This window comes from Akebia trifoliata, chromosome 13 (genome assembly GCF_017979445.1).
Source record: "Akebia trifoliata isolate Shusen 1 chromosome 13, ASM1797944v1, whole genome shotgun sequence".
In the NCBI taxonomy this organism is placed as follows: domain Eukaryota; kingdom Viridiplantae; phylum Streptophyta; class Magnoliopsida; order Ranunculales; family Lardizabalaceae; genus Akebia; species Akebia trifoliata.
In genome coordinates, this window is record NC_141387.1 from 11,267,905 (window position 1) to 11,291,074 (window position 23,170).

The 23,170-nt window shown below is 33.0% G+C and overlaps 1 protein-coding gene and 2 long non-coding RNA genes across 4 annotated transcripts; 2 read left to right on the top strand and 1 right to left on the bottom strand.

Moving 5' to 3' along the window:
- The first annotated feature begins 3,387 nt into the window (after positions 1-3,387).
- LOC147387842 (uncharacterized) lies at positions 3,388-7,683 on the top strand. Its single transcript, XR_015171322.1, has 3 exons — positions 3,388-4,414; positions 4,500-5,018; positions 7,546-7,683. It is a non-coding gene; the product is annotated as an uncharacterized LOC147387842 (long non-coding RNA).
- Positions 7,684-8,374: 691 nt separating this feature from the next.
- LOC147387843 (uncharacterized) lies at positions 8,375-9,732 on the top strand. The gene is made up of 3 exons (XR_015171110.1): positions 8,375-8,855; positions 8,983-9,097; positions 9,427-9,732. It is a non-coding gene; the product is annotated as an uncharacterized LOC147387843 (long non-coding RNA).
- A 3,074-nt stretch (positions 9,733-12,806) lies between these two features.
- LOC147387844 (bifunctional dTDP-4-dehydrorhamnose 3,5-epimerase/dTDP-4-dehydrorhamnose reductase-like) lies at positions 12,807-15,165 on the bottom strand. 2 transcript variants are annotated; one of them, XM_086420021.1, is made up of 3 exons: positions 15,120-15,165; positions 13,594-14,158; positions 12,807-13,488 (listed from the first exon to the last, which is right to left on the bottom strand). In XM_086420021.1, the coding sequence occupies exons 2-3, from the start codon at positions 14,143-14,145 to the stop codon at positions 13,045-13,047; spliced, it is 996 nt and encodes a 331-aa protein (XP_086276147.1). In that variant the 5' UTR covers positions 14,146-14,158; positions 15,120-15,165; the 3' UTR covers positions 12,807-13,044. The 2 variants fall into 2 exon arrangements, with proteins under 2 accessions (XP_086276147.1, XP_086276148.1); XM_086420022.1 differs by lacking the exon at positions 15,120-15,165 and adding an exon at positions 14,286-14,663.
- Between the last annotated feature and the right edge of the window lie 8,005 nt (positions 15,166-23,170).

The following is a 23,170-nucleotide window of genomic DNA, read 5'->3' on the forward strand; positions in this document are numbered from 1 at the left end:
AGTTTGCTTACTTATGAAAAACTTATGACAATGGTCTGTAAATATTGAAAATTGGGATTGTGTCCATTACTAACCTAAATAGATGAAATGGACTGAAAGATTCAACAAATCAGTAGGTATGACATTCTCATCCTTTATGTGTGCAAGTTGTTTGCATGAAATGGATTACTACATAGACTTTTTTACCTACGTATATTTTATAATTTCTTTTATAACTATTTTTTTTATTAGCTAACCCCTTTTTAACTCCGCCAATGTAAAATTATATGTTTTACATTGCCGGTCCCAAGTCCGGATAAAGGAGGAGGGAAAAGGGTGGTCCCAAGCCCGGATGACTATTGGAGCTGGAATTTCGGTTGTCAACTATTGATAGTACAAGGTTTTTGGAGAGATAACTATAACTTTGAAGTATTCAAGTATGATAGTTTAGAACATCTATAATGCTAGGACAGTTTAATGGTATTACTTGCTTAGTCATTCCTTCTCTTACTATTGATTTCTAGAATAGGGTAAAATATCGATTTCTTTACGTTTGTATATGTTGGGTGCCTTGGTGCTTGTTATGCATCTGTACACATTGCTTTTAACATTCTTCTTTTTAACATTCTTCTTTCATTGCAGTTCATATCTTCATTTGGCATTTAAAACGGTTGTATCAGTTTTTTTTTTGTGTGGGGGCGGGGGTGGGGTCTTGTGTTAAAACTTAAAAGCTAGCTTTGGCAATTTTGTGAAGCTTAGCTAGGAATATGCATGGTGTTGGAGAATAGTTTATGTTGAACCAAGTATGTATTTTGTGGTATCTCCCATCATGTTCTTCCTTCAGAAAGGTTATTATTGTTTTGGCTTCAGACTCAACCTCTTTCTTATCATGTATCTTTTTTCATTGAGATTAAAGGTTGGAATCACCATATATGGAAAATGCAACAACAATGTACAATGTACAATGTACTTAAATATGCCACTTTTTTATGTGGAAAACTCCTACTATTTGCCTTTGCTTGACCAATGATCCAGGTTGAAGTGAAAGTTGATGACTCGAGGAAAATGTCCAAGGAGGGTGTGCTTGCCAATTTTTCCATTGAGGCTATAGTATACGACTCTGGGAAGTGGTTTGAATGTGATGGAAACATTGATCTGCTTTCATCTGATGCAGTTCATGTGGAATTAATTCCATCCCCTAATGCAAGGCTTGGTTTTCATGGATACGTACTTGGGGGGAGACTGGAAATGCCTAAGCTTTGGTCTGCAGAGCAGGTGGAATCTTCCCTAATTTAAATTCTCTTTTATCATTTTAAGCAATACTTTGTAAAATATATTACTTTAATATTATATAAAGGGTTGTTGGATCAGAATCATAAGAATTGGTGAGGTTTCCATGTCTTCTTAATAAAGGTTAGATAACTACTATCAACCTGCATGTCATAAAGAGTACATAGATATTATTTATTTTACTATTGTTATATCCAACTGTTCTGCTATTTCCCAACCACCTGAACAAAGGAATAAAATCTTTTGTACTTATAAGCTATGTGACAGAGGCATGTGCATGTATGTTGATGGTTGACATTGATGCAAGTATGAGACACTCTGACTCATAACAGATAAATCATATAGTTCCATATACCAACCAGCTATAATCGACCATAGTTCCATACAATCATTCAGCCATGGTCCATAGTTCAGCACAACCAGAATTTTAGAAGGAAAGATCCTAGAATTTTGATTCCCATGCTTCCATGTGGGCTCTTCCCTATTTCTTCCCTCCCCTTTTTATCTAATTACCTCCTCTCACCATTTCAAACAAATAAGAAACCAAAAGGGGGAAGAATAGACCAAAAATAAAAGAAAATACAATATTTTAAATGTCCTGTTAAGAAAAAGGAGGAAAATGAGTTTACGAGTGCTTACTTCAAAGGCTGAGTTAAACTTTGATTAATAAGGCGTAGGCACAAAGGATGCACCTCAAGGCACGTGTTGTAAGCATTGGTTCAGAACAGATATCTTATTTTGGTTCGTTAATGTTATTCGAGTGTTCCTTTGTTTGTGTTTCCTTCATAATTTCATGGTTGTATTTCATCTCTTGCCTAATGCATTTGATTTGACCTTTTGCAACCATGATTTAGTTCTCCTTATGAAAGCAATTCTTGTCTTGAGACTTGCCTGTTTGCAATTCTTGTCTTGAAAGCAATTCTTGTCGTGAACAGCCAAACTTGTACGCTATTGTTATCATCAAAGATGCATCTATCCAGCTAGTTGATTGCGAATCGTGCCAAGTAGGCATACGACAAATATCAAAAACCACAAAGCAACTCCTAGTTAATAGGCATCCGGTGATAATACGAGGTGTCAACAGACACGAGCACCATCCATGTCTAGGAAAGACAAATGTGGAGTCCTGCATGGTTAAGGTGACATCTTTTACTTTTTTACCTGTTCTTCTTTGTGAGTAATTTTTTCTGCACGCCATATAACCTATGCAATCGAGTGAAATGATTCTATATTAGTATCTTGTTGAGATTTCCATGTATTGTTTCGCTTGTAGGATTTGGTTTTATTTAAACAAAACAATATCAACGCTGTGAGAAACAGTCATTACCCCCAACATCCGCGATGGTATGAGTTGTGTGACTTATTTGGTGTCTACATGATAGATGAAGCCAATATTGAGACCCATGGTTTTGATCTTTCTCGACATTTCAAGCATCCCACATTAGAACCGATTTGGGCTTGTTTTATGCTAGAGCGTGTCATAGGCATGGTGGAGAGGGACAAGAATCATGCATGCATTATTTCCTGGTCATTGGGAAATGAGTCTGGATATGGACCTAATCATTCTGCTTTAGCTGGTATCAGATTCTTTTTATCATTCATTATCGTTTTTGTTCTATTTATTTGGTTATTGTTTGACAAATTTTTTAACTAAAGATTGGATTCGAGTAAAGGACCCATCAAGGTTATTACGCTATGAAGGAGGTGGATCCAGAACCACATCTACAGATATAGTCTGTCCCATGTATATGCGTATCTGGGACATAGTGAAGATCGCCAAGGATCCAACCGAAACTAGACCACTAATTTTGTGCGAGTATGTTTCTTTTTCTATGTTTGCGATAACAGTGTATGCACTCTACCTAGTTATATAATTTTATTTCTCTATATGCTGACAGTTGAGTCACCACTCCATTGCAGGTATTCACATGCAATGGGGAATAGCAGTGGAAATATTCATGAATATTGGGAAGCAATTGACAGCACATTTGGTCTTCAAGGGGGATTTATATGGGAGTCGGTTGATCAGGTGAATTAATCTCTTAAATCCTTTAGAACATGTAGTAGCAAGACTTACTTTTTTTTCGACTCCTCTTTCCAGAGTTGTGGTCCCTAAAAGGCCAAAGTTGGTAGGTGCACTGCCTGAGTATACTGTTCCTTTGTAGGCTAAACCAAATAAGACACTATAATCACACCCTTTCTCACCATTGATTTGGCATATTTTTGCAGCCAAACACCCCCTTGTGTTCTACCCATCTCTATGGTATTAGGATCTGAATCCAACCACAAGCCCCTTGAAACTTGGAGACCTAAACAGAGATGACTAATGAAGATTTTGCAACGAATTTTAAAGACTTAGTACTGTCAGTAAAATTTAACGAATCACGTGAAAAGCTCATTATATCCCTTTAAGCATGGTCTACTTTTCTTTTGGTCTTCAAAGAAAATTGAGTTTCTTCTGTGTTTTGTTAGTAAGGATACTATTAAACTGGAGGCATTTACAGATCTTTTTTTTCCAATGGTGTTCAAATGTTTTTTGTTGATGATAATTGACCAAAAAAGGTTCATTTGAGAGCTATCCAGCAATTTCAAATATGCCACAAACTACAAGTGCCTTTTGGTAGGTTAGCCCCATATTAAATATTCACACAAATGCAATATTGGTAATATATAGATGCCATATTGTTTGCATAATAATTCATTTAAACTGGAACCTGGGATACTCTAGCATTTTTATGTCAGGTTCATTATAGAGGATGCATATTTCAACGAAGTAAAATTTGCAAATTTTATATAGGGACTACAGAAGGAAGGTGGAGATGGTACTAAGCACTGGGCATATGGAGGGGACTTCGGAGATACCCCTAATGATTTGAACTTCTGTTTGAATGGCCTGACATGGCCAGATCGAACTCCTCACCCTGCACTAAATGGTAATTCCAATTTAATTTATATTTCTCATATGAGATTTATGCATAAATGTAACTTTTATTTTAAGTGTGTCCATGTGTTTCGACTTGTTTTTTAGCTAAGCACATGTTTTGACTATCTTTTCTTTAATCACATTGTTTGCTGATGTCATTACTCATGTACTAAATATGTCTATCAATCAATAAAGATTTCAATCAGGGACAACATACTCAAGGTACATTCATATTTCTCTTATTTGTCAAACTTCTCCAAACATGTGAATATCATTACAACTGCCAATGAGATGCTTTTTTTTGCAGATAACGAATGCAAACTTTTTTGAGACAACACATGCATTAGAGTTTAGCTGGATTGTTCATGGGGATGGTCTCAGCCTTGGATCTGGGGTACTCTCTCTTCTAGCAATAGAACCCCAAAGTAGTTATGATATTGAATGGGAATCATCTCCATGGTATCCTCTGTGGGCATCATCTTCTGCAGCGGAAATACTTTTAACATTCACCGGAAAACTTTTGTACCCCACACGCTGGGTTGATGCTGGTCACGTCGTCGCTTCGACGCAAGTCCAGTTACCTGCCAGAAGAGAATGTCTTCCCTATGTATGTGCTGTTCTCATTACTTAAATAGATGTTTACAATTAAGGTTATAAAATTTTCATATATTGTTTACAGATTATGAGTGTACATGCTTTCTTGGTTCTCAAAATGGTAGATACTTCTTTGCTTGGTGAGTGTCTTGGTGATACCATCAGGGTGAGCAAGCAGCACTTATGGGAAATAAACATGAATGCACAAACGGGATTGATCGAGAGTTGGAAGGTAGATTTTAATATTGAATTTTGTTACTCTGTTTCATCTGCATGTTCCCTTACATTACTAAAGAGGACTTCAAATAATGCAAATCCTTGATCCATGTCCAAAAACTGTAATTGACTTGTTTTGAAGTTCTTCTGGTATGAGAAATTTATGTTGTAGGCATCCAATATCTTATTCTTGGCATGTACTCTCTGCCAAAAAAATCATCTCCCTAAAATTAACATCCCATCTTGATTTTATGCTAGTGTTTCCTTTTTCTTTCAGCCAAAATTCATTATTATGTCCTATTTTCTATGTAACAAGGACACTTATAGGGTTTTGATGTGTATGACATGTATCAACATGTGTACACATCCCAACACACTCTTAACACGAAGGTAGTGCCACCCTGTATGTTAATGATTTCTATACATAGAGTTAGAGTAATTCATCTTCCGTATATTAATTTCTTACCTTGGTACACAATCAGGGTTTGATTATGTAAATCTGCTTTTACTAAGTTATTATGATGTATATAAAGGTTTTCTTGTACTTATCATACATTCCTTATTTGTATTTGAGGAAAAAAAAACTTCTGAATAAAATGTTATTATTAATGCATTTGTACAGCCACAAATGTGTCAGTGAAAGCGCCCTCGATCCGCGGGGTGTACGGATCCGCTTTTGACCCTTGAGGTTTGGGAGTCGCCACCTAGTTATTATGGTCTAGGAACCAAACTGACCCTACAATGGATAAACAAGAACTAATCTACTATAGAAATCTGAATCCGGAGATCATGTTACGGGGTTGGAAGGTGTTAGGCACCAACCCCGCCCGGCCAATGCCGGTCTCTACTTATACCAAATATAACTACATCGCTAATGATAAAACCTAGATTTAAAAAATAATAAAAAACCTTACCTTCGATCTGCAAAAGTACTATTCCCTCAGATCTGAAAAGCAGTTCCTTGTACCGTACTCCTTGCTTCGCTTTGTCTCCGGATCTGATTTCTGATCTCCGAGGTAAGGTGTCTCTTTCTTGGATCTGGATGCTTTGAATTTGTGGTGGATTTTTGGGATGTTTTTTAAAGGTTTTTGAGTATTTTTTAGGCTAAAATCGGAGTAGGGGTGTTAGGGAAGGAGTTGGGACTCCAAAATTAGGGTTTTGGGGAGGTTGTGGAGGCTTCTTCACCTAATTTTTCTAGGGTTTCTTCTTTGATACGAAAATAGGGTGTGGAGGCTCCTATTTATAAAATTTTTAGAAGCATTTAGGGTTTGATTAGGGTTTCTTTTAGGGTTTCAATTAGGGTTTTGACTTAGTCTTTAGGGTTTTAGGATTTTGACTTTAGTCTTATGAGATTGACTTGATTAGTTTTAGATTAGGGTTTGGATTTAGGGTTTTGACCTTAGTCTTATGAGATTGACTTGATTAATTTAGATTAGGGTTTTGATTTAGGGTTTTGACCTTGGTCTTATGAGATTGACTCGATTAGTACCTTGACTTCAGTCTTGCTTGATTGACTTTAATTTTGACTTCAGTCTCACTTGATTGACTTTAATACCTTGATTTCAGTCTTGCTTGATTTACTTTTAATTTTTGGAGAATCCCCTTCTATTATATCTTTAATTCTTTGGACCCCCAAATGGAGGGGTCCTTAAAGAAATATCCCACGAACCCTCAACAATTTTGCCTGAGAGTCCAATTAATCGATTTTTTAGGTTCAACTTTTTAAATTAATTTCATTAATGTTTCACTTTAATTATTTAATGTTTTATTTATTAATTTCGAATTTTTTAATTATGAAAATTGTGAAATTACCGTTTTGCCCTCGGAGAGGATTTTTTACGTTTTAAGTCATTTTTCAATGTTCTAGGATGTTTTGGAATCAGTTTTTCATAAGGAATTCAATGGAAATGTTGGTTTTTGTCATTTATGAAGTTTTTTGTATGAAATGATCGTGAACTTTATGAGGGGTATTTTCGTAATTTTGTCAAATTTTGTGAAAATTGGCGAAGTGGTTTACTTGGTTTCGATTTGTTGTTTTATGTGTTTGAACGGATTTTCCTAAGCGTAATGTAGGCTCTAAGGTTGTTTTGAGGTTAGGGGTATTTTGGTAATTTAATCATTTTTAGTGATTTTTATCGTGAAGCTTCTTTTTGGTTTGCAAGATGATGATTTCTATGTTTCTAAGGTCGTATTTTCCTAGCGTAGCGTGGTTTCTAAGTTTTGTCAGTTCGAGATACCTCATCCGGATTTCTGAAACATATCTGGTAACAAAATAAAGCATTGGAATAGACATCCATCATTGGGAACCTTTGCGATCGGGTTGACGACTTGATTAATCAGGCGGATGCAAAAATGGGGTGTCTACAGTCAGCTTCTCCAACTTCTCAAAGGTGCCGTATCTTACACCTTCATTCACATGCCAAACACTAACACACGTCCATGTCCTTGTTACCTAGATAACATAAATAAGCATCCTTTCTTGCACTTGGGCATTCTTGACCGGCTTCAGGACATCAATTTCTAATGTACAATAAAAATGGCAGGTTGAAGGAGCTCCTGTGATAAATAAAGGCATACTCCCATGCTTCTGACGTGCACCTACTGACAATGACAAAGGTGGAGATGCAAATAGCTATGCTTCCAAGTGGAAGGCTGCCCTTCTCGATAACTTATTCTTTCATACCGAAAGTTGCTCCATATAGAATATGATAGATCATATCGTGCAAATTGCAGTGGTCTATCTTGGTGTCCCACGAACTTTTTTTGGCCAAGCACCATGACCTTTAAATTTATTTATTTATATTTATATTTTTCCTTTTATTAATGAATTGCATCTCTCCATCTATTTTTGGTGCTGGTTGGCTTAAGTGGAGGTGCGCTTTTGAGAGTTCTATTTTTTTCATATGCTCATGGTGCATCAGACTTGCTGGGCATTTAGATTGATGCAACAATAAATCCTGGTTAGTGGATGTTTTCAACTTTATTTTTCACATATTTGAAATAATCTAGTGCCATTGCACCAAAACCTTTATTTTTCACATATTTGAAATAATCTACATCCAAGAAACTCTTAGAACAAAGCAAGGCAATTAATTCCCTTGTTAGGCTTCTAAATAAGAATTCAAAAAGGAAAGCGGAATCAATTTTGCTGAAGCTCTGAGATGATAATGAAGACAACATTATTCATTCTGCTAAAGCCAACTGGTTTAAACCACTTGTTAATCGGCTTGATCAAGGTTTGAAGCTCCTTTCCCATGAAATTTGGAGTTAAAATGTGTCGATTTCATAGTTGTTAATCATGAACCGAAAATTTCAGATTCAAGTTTCTATTGAATTAAAAAGAATTCATTACTTGCAACATAGTTTACTCATTCAAAGTTTTTTCAATAGTGGCATAAAGTATAACACAACGGGTGCCCCGTGCTCTCATAAATGTTGTAATCTGTTATTTTTCTCCATGACAGTCCATTGTTCTTCTTGATGCCTTCATTCAATATTTGACTTGTATTTCCCAAATCATTTGTTAAAAATCTAATGGCTTTGATTGTTTGTTGTTGTTTTCTAATTGTAGTTTTGTGTTCCCACCACACACTTTCTTTTTCTTTTCTTTTTTGCTTATATAATTTATATTTCAAGTTAACTATTTATGAGTACATACCCTGAGATCAATGTTCTACATTGTTGAAGTGTGTCCCATACCAAATGTAAAGGAATCTCGCAGCATTACTTGGAGGTGTTGCAAGAGCCATGGTATAAGTAGAAATTGTAATTAAATTTTTATGGTTCTGCCCATCTCATAGAAGGAGCATTTCAAGAACTTCTGAGACAGGTTTCTCTGATTCATCCCTTCAAGGTAGTGTTGCATGTGCAACTACATTGCCTTTAAGAGGATAAGGAAATTTTCAAGTTTATTGAGTTTATAGGAATTTTTCAACTACATTGCTTTTTGTTTTTTTTTTTTTCTTTCTAGTAATTTGCAGCAGGAGGAAACATCAAGGTTGAGTTGTATTTGACAGAAGCAAGGTCTTTCATGTTGGAATGATCGTTGCAAATAAAAAGTGAGTTGGTGCACCTACTCTGGAATTTACAACAGAGGTAATAAACACCTTGGATGCTTTACAACTATTGGCAGTTATCTAAGGACTTCACAAGATATAAGCATTGCATATTAGCAAGTTGATGCAGTATTTATTATTCTAAGTCCTTTTTAGTATGAATAAATTTCAAATTCCCCTTAAATTTCAAGTTGATGTGGCTTGATCATTTTTCTTTCTTACAGATTAATCCTTTGTATTTTTTCATATTGTATTGGCAAATTTGCCAATGGTGATATTTTTTTTTTCCTTGAATTCCATAAATTTTCATTCCTGCTTTTTTTTTTTTTTCATGTTTTGTCTTGGATGATTGAAACTATTTCCTATCAGATACGTTATCTCTCATCCATTCAGCATCGGAATCTCATCAGCCTTTTGGGTTACTGCCAAGAAAATGGACAACAAATACTTATCACTGAGTACATTCCCAAGGGAAGTATTTCCAGTCACTTATATGGTAACAATTTGTTCACTTATTCTCTTTTACTAGAAATTAGAACATGGACGATCGTTTGTGTGATTCTAAAATGCTTAGATTAATCCAGGTGATATAGTTTTAATTGTGGCTGTTCACAGTTGGATATTCTTAGAATTAGAGGCATGTTTGTTGGTTATTAATTATTGTTTGTTTGTTTGTTAGAGGCATGTACGGCAATTTTTTTAAATATTAGTAATACTATTACCGACGGTTTCTTAAGCGCTCTAGGCTGTTCACAGTTGGATATTCTTAGAATTAGAGGCATGTTTGTTGGTTATTAATTATTGTTTGTTTGTTTGTTAGAGGCATGTACGGCAATTTTTTTAAATATTAGTAATACTATTACCAACGGTTTCTTAAGCGCTCCAGGTGATATAGTTTCAACTGTGGCTGTTCACAGTTGGATATTCTTAGAATTAGAGGCATGTTTGTTGGTTATTAATTATTGTTTATTTGTTTGTTAGAGGCATGTATGGCAATTTTTTTAATATTAGTAATACTATTACCGTTGGTTTCTTAAGCGCCCCCCCAATACTTATTTTACCGGCGGTTCTTGGGAAATGCCGCTAATATTGCATATTACCGGCGGTTCTAAAGCGCCTCTAATACAAAATTTGACGGCAGTTTTGAAAATGCCGTTAATATATTATATCACCGACAGTTTTTAAAAAGCCTCTAATACAGAATTTAATGGCGATTACAAAAAATGCCGTTAATATATTATATTACCAGCAGTTTTTAATTCGCCTCTAATATATTATTTTATTGGCGGTTTTCGATAAGCGCCGTTTATAGTATGTATTTCCGGCCATTTATAACCGCCGGTAAAATAAAATACATGCGGACGAAAAAGTTGTATCGGTACTTCATAACCGCCGGTAATTAGTTATAAAACCGCTGGAAAAAATATAGTATTACTGGCGGTTCTATAACCGCCATTAAAAACGCCGCTATAACTTTCCCCGACGCCAAAATTGCCAGCTAAAGACCAACCGCCGTTGATATATAATACCGACGGTTCTTTATCATATTGAGGCGATTTGAAAACGCGGGGGAAGACCGTTTATTTTGTAGTGTTCATAGGGTTTGGCTGATATGTATTGGTTATAATACAGGGGGAGCCTGTGAATCAGCAATTGATAGCTATTTTTAAACTCTGAACTTTGAACTTTTTCATTTATTTCAATCTGTGTATCTGTTAAGAAATACCAAAAGGGGTGGGTTGTGTTTTTATGACATTATGAACTGTAGGAATATCTCTTATTAATTTTATTCATTTTGTTCATGTTTTTCCATCACATGATAGCCCAAATCCAATACATGTTGCTGTTGTAAGAGGTAATCATGGAGCTGTGGAGATTCTTCTCCCAGTGAAATCTCTTGTTTTCTGAGAAATCTTTGGCACATTGATCTCTATTCTAAATTATTGACTTGTTTTTGTACCATACAGTGCATTGAAATTGTCCTGTGTAATTTCAGGTCATTTATGCCTTTTGTCCTGCGTGTTCGTAGGCAACGTTAGGGTTCTTGTTTGGTTATCATTCGGTATAGATGGACCCAAGCAGGTAGCAATGAAGCTGCATGTTTGATCTGAGGATCAAGCTGTCAATGACACCATCCATGAGATCATTGTAAACGATTGATTCTAAGGTATGTTTTGATTGCACATGATTTATGGCTTTATCATTTTATTTTACCAGAGTAGGCATGGAGATGGGGTGGAGTATGAGAGATGATTGGCTTCAAGTGCACACTAAATCCAAGAAACATATCACATTTGTTTATAATTCATAGAGTTGTCTCTTTTTTTATAGTGAAAATATTCGTGAATACGTAATTTGTTTTAGAATTTCGTAGATGCATGTTTAGTAGATTGTAGTTTATGTGTGATAAAATATTCATTTACGGGTTGTAGCATCTTTTTATAAACAAGTGATAAGTGAAATTTGAAGTGCCACTAACAGCTCTTTTTCTTTATATAATTGTAGGTTTTATTTTGGAATGAATATTTTATTAATTTTTTTTACAACATTAGAGGTGGTTTTGAACTGCCTCTAATATTGTTTTTTTTTTTAAAACTAAATTTGTTATTAGGGGCGGTTTTCAAACTGCCTCTAAAATATAAAAACTGCCCTTAAATAATAATATTTAGAGACGGTTTTAAAACTGCCTTTAAAGTATTATTATTAGAGGTGATTTTCAATTAGCCACTAATAATATAAAAACCGCTCTTAAATCATATTCTTTAAAGGTGATTTTTAAACCGCCTTTAAATTATTATTATTAGAGGCGATTTTAAAATAATCGCTAAAAATATAAAAACCATCCTTAGTTGGCCACTAAAGGTAATTAGTGACGCCACTATAGTGGGCGTTTTTACTAAATCACCCTTATGTATATTGGAGGCGGTTTAGTCGAAATTGGAGGCAGTTTAAAACCGCTTCTAAATACCTCATATTTTGTAATGAGTAATCGCTCGGAATTCAACAAATAGTATGATTCAAGAACAATTCCAACACTCCGGATAAATTGTTAGTGTATACTTTCACAAAGTAATGAAAACAATTCTACATAGGTCCATGGGATTGATTATTCCTCATTTGTTTGATGTCGTACCTCTACAGATCCATACTAATTGAATATTTTGACTATATTTTAAGATATTACTCGGTTTTTTTTTTATAGTCTTATAATAGGTAAAATATTTTTATTAATGTTTGGCCAATTTAAAATAACACAGGATTGTGTTGGTGCGATTGGTGGCACAAACATAAATGCTATCATCGCAAAAGATGATTAACGTCTTATAGAGTACGTAAGGGAGGAACAACTCAAAATTTATGACTTGTTATTCGTTTAACATGTTATTTTATATTTTTGTGTTAGTTGGGAGGGATATGCAAATGATTCTCTTGTGTTTTTCTCCATCATCAATGACCATTTTGTTTGGATTCCCACATCCACCTCCTAGTAAAAAACCTACAAAATTATTTGTAATTTGATTCACCTATAATTAATTAGTGAAGTAATTTATTTCACATTTTTTTTTAACTAGAGAAATTTTATTTGGTGGATGGGTATTTGCCACCTTATCAAGGTGTCTGTTACCATCTGACTCTTATATCCACACGGGCCGTTAAATGTCCTAAATATTGCAGAAAAACACAATATATATGAAAATTCATCCAAAAGCTTCTCGTAAAAATAGGAAAAATAAAAACCCATAAAAGCATGGCGAAACTTACAAAATATACATTATTAAAGAAAAGACAACTACAAACGGCGTAGGCAAATTATCTTAACAGCTAAAATTAAAAGAACAGAAATGATGATGTGAAGACTAGAACTGACAACAATAAGAACTCGAAAACACACAACAACTGACAACAATAAGAACTCGAAAACACACAATAATGCAATATGCGGGATCAATCTGATCAATCCAACACCTAACCTTCTAGCTTTGCAACTTAAGTTTTCTTGTTGGGTTCAAAGACGTACTTGATCAACGAGTCCTTGATTGACAGCAACTCAGGAAATTCCTTCTTCAACTTCGCTCCATCCAATTCATTGTTGCTTCGAGGGACAAGTACTACCTTGGCCTGCTCTTCAAGCGTGAAGTTAGCCCACTTAAAGTTGGGATCAATATAACTCTTGTACATCTCTAGAATCTCATTATGACTCACAACACCAGGGTTTGTGAAGTTCCATATACCCCTCAAATTCCGTTTCGCCATTTCAACTGCAATGGGTACAAGTTCATCCACTACTGTCATGCTGTTTGGAATGTTAACCACTTTGTCATAACGACAAATCTTCGCAATGAAGTTGTGTGGGTCGTTAAGATCGGACGAAATTGGCATACGACCTCTAAGGATACAAACATTTTCGTACTCTTTCAAAAGCTCTTCAACCTGGTTCATGCATCGATGGAAATATATACTAATAAGCACTTAAAAATTTATAAAATGTCACAACACGTAAAACTATAATTCAATCAAGGACAGTGGTTAAGTTACCATGGCTTTGGTCTTTGAATAATATGAACCAATGAAATTGGGTTTGTCTTCTTCTTTGAACCCAATGCCGGACCCTTCGGGGTGTGTAGCATCATAATTATATATGCAACCAGTAGTGAAGTTCATCAACAGCAACCCATGTTCCCTGCAAGCATCTGCTAAGTTCAATATGCCCACAACATTTGTGCGAATTATCTCAACTTTGTGAGACTCACACCAGTCAACGTTAGGTTTGCCAGTCACACCAGCAGCACTAAAAACATGAGTAGGCTTGACACTCTGAATATCTGCAAAAAGAGATGACCGTTCCTCAAGTCGCCCTCTACCGTATTCATAGGGAATCCCTTGTTTCTCACATATCTTCCCAAGAAGACCCCCTATCTTTCCTGTCTTACCGTATATCAAGAACTTATAGGCTGATTTTGGAGTACAAGTGTGGCTCTTTGAAACTGGTACCACCATTCCTTTCTGACTAGGATTTTCTTTTGCATGAAAGGACACAACATTGCTTTCTTCTGTAATTAGGATGTTCTTGGGTTTATAGGTGGCCATATCCGAACAGCCTCTACATCAAAATTTAGAGATTGAGCCAGATTTAAAATATTAAACAAAATAAAGTATCTCCAAGGAAAAAAATATATATATTAAACAACCCAAGATAAAGATAACAATTAAGTTATTAGAATTCTGACTCAGAAGAGTAGGTTTGAAAAAATCTTCAAACTTCAAAAAGGATTTGTAACCCAGAAGGATCAATGTCTATATATGGTTTAACTCTAAATCCACTCTGAACTTAGTTTCCCCAAAGTGAACTTGAACTCTTGAGATAAACAACAAACAGATCACATTGTAAAGAGACATTGGAAAATAGATCCAAAATCTAGAGGATGATTCAGATCTAAAAAATTAAACGAAATAAAGTATCTCTAACCCCCTACCCACCTGATAGGTGACACAGGTATTTACTGCGACTCTCACAATTCTGACGTGGGATGTGCACATAATCGTAGATGTGTTTCCTTACAATACGAGTAAAAACCATCTACCGTTATGTACACATCTCCGCATCAGAGAATTGTGAGATTCACAGTAAATGCTGTGTCACCCCAGCACAACTTTAAAAACAAATAAATGAATCTTAAAACTTCATTTAAACGAATCAAAACAAACCAAATAAAACTTCTAAAATCTGAATTTTAAAAGTGGATCACCTCCATTCAGACTTTAGAATTGTTACCAAACACATTAACGGAAAATACATCCGAAACAACTAGATTTCAATGGAACGGTCAAAATCAGCAAATAAATTACACTATTTCCACCACACCAAACTAAAACAATTATAGATCTACATCAAATACAATAGCTGTTTTGAAAAATCTGAACTAAAAACACAATAACAGCCATTCTGCCACTTTGATTCTACATGGAAAGAAATTTTGAATGAAAGCGAAACTAAAATCATAGATTGTTCTCCTTTACAAACAAAATTTAAACCTTTAAAAAAAATGGAAGAGAGAAAATGCCTTATAGATCTAATCGAGATTAGGCTATCAATTGATCTTTCTCCGAGAAAAAAGGATCTGTGTTTTATGAAGCAAAGCTGATAGTGTCGACTTTATATATAGTTTCTTTGATTATTAATTTTTTTACAGTTGAAATTTAATTTTGAATTTTAGAGTTAGGTGAAAGTTTTTTTGTTGTCCATTATCAAAACCTCTGTTTAAGTTTAAAATAATTTTTATTTTATTTTTTTTTAAGAGGACTGCAGTGTTGGATTGTTAACGTGATAATCCATTTGAGAAAAACGACCCTTACTAAGACATAAAATCATACTACGTTAATTGAGTAAAACGTTTCCTTACGTTAAATCACCCATTTTGCATGCAAGGGAGAGGTAGGTAAGATATATGGACGAGAAACGATCAAATAATCATGTGAAATGCTTAAATCACCCATTTTGCATGCAAGGGTGACACGTGTTAGATAACAGAGGTGAGAAATTAATAGAAAGGACATGTGAAATGCTGTGATACGGTCTTCTTTTATGGATTATGTCATATTGGGTAAAATAATCATGCATTTTGGGTAAAACAAGTACAGAACCCATGCGTGACCATAGATTTGCCGACCAGATCGACAACGACAGATGCAAATTGGTGAGAGATCTTCAGTGAAGCACCACGTGTTATCTTCAGTGACCACGTGTTATGTGGTCACGTGTTATCTTATCATTACTGATTGATGTACCTAAATTATTGGTCATTGCTGATCTGTAACAAAAAAAAAATCTAGGGTATTTTAAAAACATCCCCTTGTTAAATTGGTGATATTGTTAGACTTACCCCTTGTAAAATATAATATTAGATTTACCCCCCTTGACTTTAAGTCTAGGTTGCTTTTTTTCTTTACCATTTAACTCTTAAATTTTAATTTTCTCCAAATTTTGATAGAGTAATTTGAGTATTTAAGGAGTATTTTGAAAAAAAAATCAAAATCAAAATTTCACTTATAAATCATTACCTGCAGTCAGTGGGTAAATATAATCTTGTATTTTACGAGAGGGTAAACCTAATATCACTAATTTAATAGGTGGTGTTTCTAAAATACCTCGTTAACAATGAAAATTGTATCTAACAAATGGGAATTTGCATGTGTCTATATTCTACCTGTGTATGATTAGACACGTATTCAATGCATAAACTAAGATCAAAGTATAGACCAAATAGTGCACTATACCTAGGAAATTTATATTTTTTTCTCTCCTCTCAAGATATTAAGAAGTTATTATAATTTTAAATGAAATATTTTATATGGCAGTAGGTCATGTTGGGAAATAAAATCAAATATAATAAATATAAAAGGAAATTAGTTGAATCTCTTTATATTCACATTTCTTTTTTTTTCTTTTCTAGATAAGTCCATTTTTAATGAGATAAATAATTTGGTGATATAGACCTAAATTCACATCTCTATTATTTTATCATCACTTTATTATTATTATTATTATTATTATTATTATAAATAAAAAAGATGGAGTAAGGGGCAACCCCAAGTGGTTGGCCTAAATGCAAGCCGAAGCCTCAATAAGTTCACGACCTAAATGTTCTGAACAAACTGAACCTCGTGGTTATTATCGGGGTGAAGTTAAACTCCCCGAACACATTATTTTGGATGATATAATGGGTGGGTTCAAGGTAAGATCAACATTCCTAATAAGAAAGGTCAATTAACAAATGAAGATGCACATTACATGATAAGAATAGATCTTAGTAGAAAAGGAAAGAGCATCTTTGAATTATTTTTTTCCTATATATTCATCGTAAAGATAGAAGAGCTTGAAGATAATTGATTTTCAATATATAAAAAATTAGGTGAGTTTGTTTCAATAACTAATTTTTATTAATTTTTAAAAGAAGACTTCCGTCAAGGACACATCTATCAATTTGAAAACATAATAGATATCTTAAATATTCATAAAAATATGAAGGAATACGGAGGGAATGTACGTATGTCAAAAACACATACCTAAACTTTTTTTTAATAATATATTACTATTATTAATAATAATAAAGAGGGAGAGGTAGGTAAGAAGAATTACGAAACAAGATAAAAACAATCAATCTGAGCATTCGATGCATGACACGTGTTAGATAATCAAGGTGGGAAAGTACCAGAACGTTATATCTTAAGGAGTCTTTCTATAGTCTAAACTGATTTCCTTTGATACTGTGATCCACACTGTGCTGACGTGACAGTGTGGAAAGAGCCTTATTAGTTTTTTTTTTTTTTTTCCCTCCAAAATAAACCTATGGTTCACTGACACAAACACCTTAGCGCAGTGTCAAAGGAAGTCAGTTTAATATTTTCCTATCTGAAAAATGTTATTAATTAGTTAGGAAAGTTAACGGACTTCAGGAGTAGTAATAGTTTGTGTTGGGACACAAGATTTATGTGGTAGGTGTAAGATACATAAATGTGATCCCACGAATGGACACGGGTGGGCCCACAAGGATGAATGATATCTGTATCCTAGTGATCGAGTGGAACATTCATATGGGGAACTTTGTGAATTGACACACAAAAGATCAATTTTGTCGGTGACGTAAATCCTTTGATTATAGATAGCATTGTCTTGAGTTAGTCATCTTGATCTTAAATGATTATTTAGAATCATAAATCTAAAATAAAATAACTAAAAGAAAGAGAAAAAAATTTATGTAGTTTGAAAATTTTCCTACATCCATAAAGGAAGATTATTTCTTTGTTTTTCTATATGTATGACTTACGAAAGTCCACAATTTATAAAAGGAGAGAGACATGATATTGTTGGAAATATGTGTAGAATCTAGAAGAAATTCGATGAAAAAGGAATAAAGAATTTCTCGTTCGATTCAGATTCAATCTCTTTTAAACAAATATTCTTCCTTATTGGTTAGAATAATAATACACAAAGGGTCAAATAACCAGTCTATAAAAAAAATAGAGAACTCTACATTACAGTTAATAACTCGGATTATACACGACCCAATTTAATCTAGAGTACTCATAAATAATTAGGAACTAAAGATGTCAAGTACTTAAGCTTAGAAAAAAAAAGAGCACAAAAAATTTCGGTGAAAAAAATCTGATTTCTAGTTGTCTTTTTATAATCATTTCTGCGTTTGTTAATCAAGAGTCATGATTCAATATCTTTTAGTTTAAGAGCCGTTAGATCATGCTGATATCAGATCTAACGATCCAAATTGCACCCTGTCGAAGGTATCCCACATTCTTACTTGTGAGCAATGTGGGACTAAACTTTATACACAAAATTCCTTAAATTTACAACTTAAAAAAAACCGAAAAACAAATCTCCAATATTTCAAAATATAAATAATATTTGAAAAAATAAATATATATTATTTAAAACATATACCACTTAAGTAGTTTCCTATGTATCCAAATAAGGATCAAGCTTTGATAGTTCTTACAACTAAATAACAATTAAAAAATTACATCAGATGATAAAAATTGGCATCATCATAAATACTAGTATATAGATTGAGATGTGTGGCACCCCTGAAATACTAACACAAGGCCCCATGTCAAATTTCGAGGTATTAGGTGGCACTTTGAAATTTCGACATGGTTTCCTCTGTTTATGTCAGCATTCTAAAGCACTCAAACTGCTTCACCTGATAGACCATACACATAATATCCTACATACATATACAAAAATAAAATAATAGGGGAAGCCTATATACATTTAATAACGTAAGGTAGATCAGAGTATGGAAGAAATAAATAATATATTGGATTCTATTGAAACTCTTCACTCTAACAAAAGTCCTAATGCTCAACTCAAAATCTATAATACCACATTGATGAACTGACACTACTAGTGGGTATAACCCCAGTAATTACCAGGTAGTGAGCTCTGATCGTTTATTTGACCAACTAGATGATCCTCACTTGTTAACGTTACTTTATACCTGCCTTGTCAAGTATAAAACCTAAAACTAAAAAAATGATAAGGAAAGAGTGAGTAACAATGATTACCCAGTAGAGAAGCAAATAATACTTGCCAATAACTTCATCCTAACATGAGCGAGTAAGCATTTTGAATCATTTCAATACATGCAAAATTTTACATAATGAACTACGATTAATTGGTACATATAGCTAGGGATGAGTAATTAAACAGTTAAAATTTCACATTACATCAATCAACAATACTTACTATAACATTTTCTTTTTACACGAATCTAATTGATAAAATTGAAATAGTAAACATACTTTTCATTTTATAATCAAAAATAAGGTAACAAATATATAATACGCAATGGTGATGGAATAGTGGAATTAGATAGTTGGGATTCTACGATTAGATCATTCCTATTTGGGACATGATGTTCCAATAAGAAAGTATTAGTTCTTGATTTTGTAGCTGGTCGATGCATTATCATACTTGCGGGATCATTTATCTGGCTCAAGCTAGGCATTTGACATGATCGTAAGCAATGAGTCTCTTTTCAATGTGTCAGAACGTTTGACTAGTATAGATTATTAGTGATCACTAACTAATCACCTTCATCTATGCCTATCAGATGTGCATGTGATTTCCATTATAGAACCTCATCCATGTACGACCACCTTTACATTACAAGTTCACTAGTAAAGATAGAAATGATAGTATATCACTACGAATGATATGACAGACTATCCCTTCAAGTATTCATAAATTAAATAACAGTACACAATGCATAATCTTAAATAAACATGCAAGTCACCTTATGACAATAAAAAATAAATTAACTGTAAATATTCGTTCATCAACCTACACATAATATCACAACGTAAAATGTAGACATTACCCCTCGAGTGTGATTACGATATTTTACTGTTTCATCATTTTTTCTTTTTTTCCTAGTATTTTCAATTTTGATATTTTCAAACACAAAATTAATTTCCCGATATTCATCAATTTAACATGAGTTCATTGAATATTAAATCATTTTTTTCAAACTTTAAAATTCATCTATATCATTTAAATTGAAAAATTATAAAATTTGTATCAAAACGAGGTCCGAGCATTGCATAAGACCAAATTGATGTAAATAATCTAGTGAAATATTACACCCACGTACAATTTATCATAAAACACAATTAAACACATCAAACATAAAGATCATGCGCGTGAATTTGAAATAGCGAAAAAAAATTTACATTTTATAAATATATTACAAATTTTCATTAAAAATCTTAAATGCAATTTTCACTATCTAGGATTATCAATAAGCACATATCAATCTTTGGGTGTTAGAATAGAAGAACATGTGCGAAAATTGAGAAAATTTAGAACTTGATATGAATAAGTTTTTAATCAATCCCGGTGATTCCGAAGATCTCGATGTCATTATATTTTTTCCTTTTTATGGTGAATTACAGTTTGAGCTCGAAGTAAATGAAATCTGAGGTTAAACGGTCAAAACCCTCGTACATCCTACAGCTAATTTTCAATGAAATATGGAAAAAGAGAAGAAAATAAAAAAATAAAAAGAAATGGACGAGATTTATAGAGTTCGACGTCACAGATGTTTTTTCATTCTTCGCCAAATGTAGACGGAGATCTGATCACGATGGATCTCGAGTTTAAAGTTGGTAAATATCAACATTTTCTTTTTGAAAATCTTCAACTGGTTTTGGATGGTTTTAGGTGACAAGGAATATTAAATTTCGTTTAGAAATTCCTTATATAAGTTAGTGGGACAAAATTGATATTTTGAAGTTCTTTCGTTTAACGATAACTCGACTTTTCGGACTCTGAAATTGACAAATGAATACTCAATTCTCTATAATTTTTTTCTATAGATCTAATGACGCAATTGAAATCTACAAATTCCTGTTCTAATAAAAATTCACCTTTTCAAATAAAAATTCACCTTTTCAGTCCAATCCGACCCGAAAATCGAAGTTATTTTCGTTTTAGCTGATAATTTGACTTTCAAGATTTCAAAAATGATGAGTAAATACTTTTATTTTTATAATTTTTCATTGCAAATGCAATGGTGTCATCGAATTTTAAAAATTATTTCGTTAGAAAAAATTTATTTTTTTAGCCTGGTCCGACTCGAAAATCGAGAATTTTACAACTTTTCTGTTCAAATTCATATTTTAAGTGTACTTATAAGCTAAAATATGTTTTCTAACAATTTTGAATCCAATGGTGAGGTCAGATTTCATTAAAAATATCGAGAAAAAAAATCCTAAAGTTTTACAATAAATCTCATTTTTAGAATTTTCTCAAAATTCTATTATTTATTTTTTCTCGAGATATAAATAAAAAAGTTGGGGTATTATAAGAGGTATCTTTTAGATTTGAATATTCACTTAGTATAAATAATTAGAGCTTTATCAATGTGTTGTGGTGAACTTGTCATAAACCAAGGACCTTTAGAGATGAGTTGGATTCTTCACATGTACTTTTCTCCATGATGTTGAGTGTTTTATCTACTTTGCCATTAATGGTCATATGTTATATCTTATTTTCATGAGTGATTTTAGAAATAGTATAGTTTTCATAGAAAACGATATGATTACCTTACTCATATAGGTAAATTCACTTGGAGTGATTCTGTAAGTCACTATTTGAAATTTTAGAACTTATTAAGGATTTGTATCCATCATTTATCTTTGCAGAAACCAATACTAGATATTGAAAATGGGGTGAAATTAATTCTAATGTCATGCTAAACTACTCATTTGACTTGTTTATACCCATTAAATTTTGTCTATCTTTTTCAAGAAAAATATTGGATTCCCATCAAAAGTGATTGATTTATTTTATAGTCCTTAGCCTCATTCATTTTGAAGTTTTAGATATCATATCTCTTGGAAGTCTTTTTGTTAAAGGATCCACTAAATTCTTACATAATTCCACATAATCGACTGTAATTACTCCACTTTTGAGTAATTGTCTCACAAAATTGTGTTTAAGGCTTATGTGCCTTGATTTTTTCCATTGTATGTTTTGATATTGACTTTATACAATGTTGCCTGACTTACACAATTAATCATTATAACTAAAGTGAGCTTTTTTATAATAGAATTATTTCTCTTCCTTATCTCAGATCTAAATTGGGGAACAGTGATGAGTTCTTAGTTGATCTCGTCCCCATTATAACGAGAAGGATCTATGATCCAATATTACAATATAGCAAGGTGATTGATTCTTGATTTGGTTTTGGTGTTCTTGAGTATTCTTGACGGATTGCAATAAGATAAAAAGAACTTGGGAAAATATTGCAAGGAGAAAAATGCAAAGAAATTAAACAATTCTATTAAAGAAACTAAGAAATTTATAGATTTGAAGCTTCATAAATGAAGTTTTCTCTCATTATGAGAGAAAACCCCGTTCTTGCTATTCCATCAATTCCTTGTTTCTCTCTCCAATCAAAAACTCCAAATCTTCTAATTTTGTCTATCCTTCCCATCTGTCCTTTTAAAATTCTATTCTATTTAAAGAAAGAGAAGATTCTTAGAAATTGCTACTAACTCCCACAATTCTTCTTTACAATTATTAAAAAATATCCCATTCACTTACAAAATACAACTATAAAACACCCCTTTTTAACTACAATTATTCCCAACAAAATATCTCAAATACAATTACAATTAGAAAATACCCCCTATTAAAAAATATCCCTTTTTACTTACAATTAGAAAATATATTAGAAATTTGATGAAAAACTTGTTTTTATTTTTTATTTTATATTTTATAAATCAATAGATAAAATCGATTCAAACTATTTGTGTGACTTTCCATGAGATTAATTTGAGACTTTGATGTTGAAAACGAATATCAATGACTAATTTGTATGTTTAGGTATGAGTTTTTATAGAAAAACAATTTTCATGTGGGTTTTGTAAAGTTTTGTGATTTGGGTGTTTAGATATGGGTTTTATAAAAAATAAAAGATTTATTTTTATATTCTACCTTTTAACCTGATCTAAACCATGAAAATTCTTGTGATTTGTATTTTTTATAAAGAATGTGAAGGTTCTATGATTTGTTATAAAAAAAAAAAAATCAATT

What these genes read in the sequence shown, in the direction of transcription:
- LOC147387844 (XM_086420021.1), bottom strand. Translation starts at nt 14,145, where the DNA reads ATGGCCACCTATAAACCCAAGAACATCCTAATTACAGAAGAAAGCAAT. An exon ending in ATTCAAAGACCAAAGCCATG is followed by an intron (nt 13,489 to 13,593) that starts GTAACTTAACCA and finishes TGCATGAACCAG; the next exon opens with GTTGAAGAGCTTTTGAAAGA.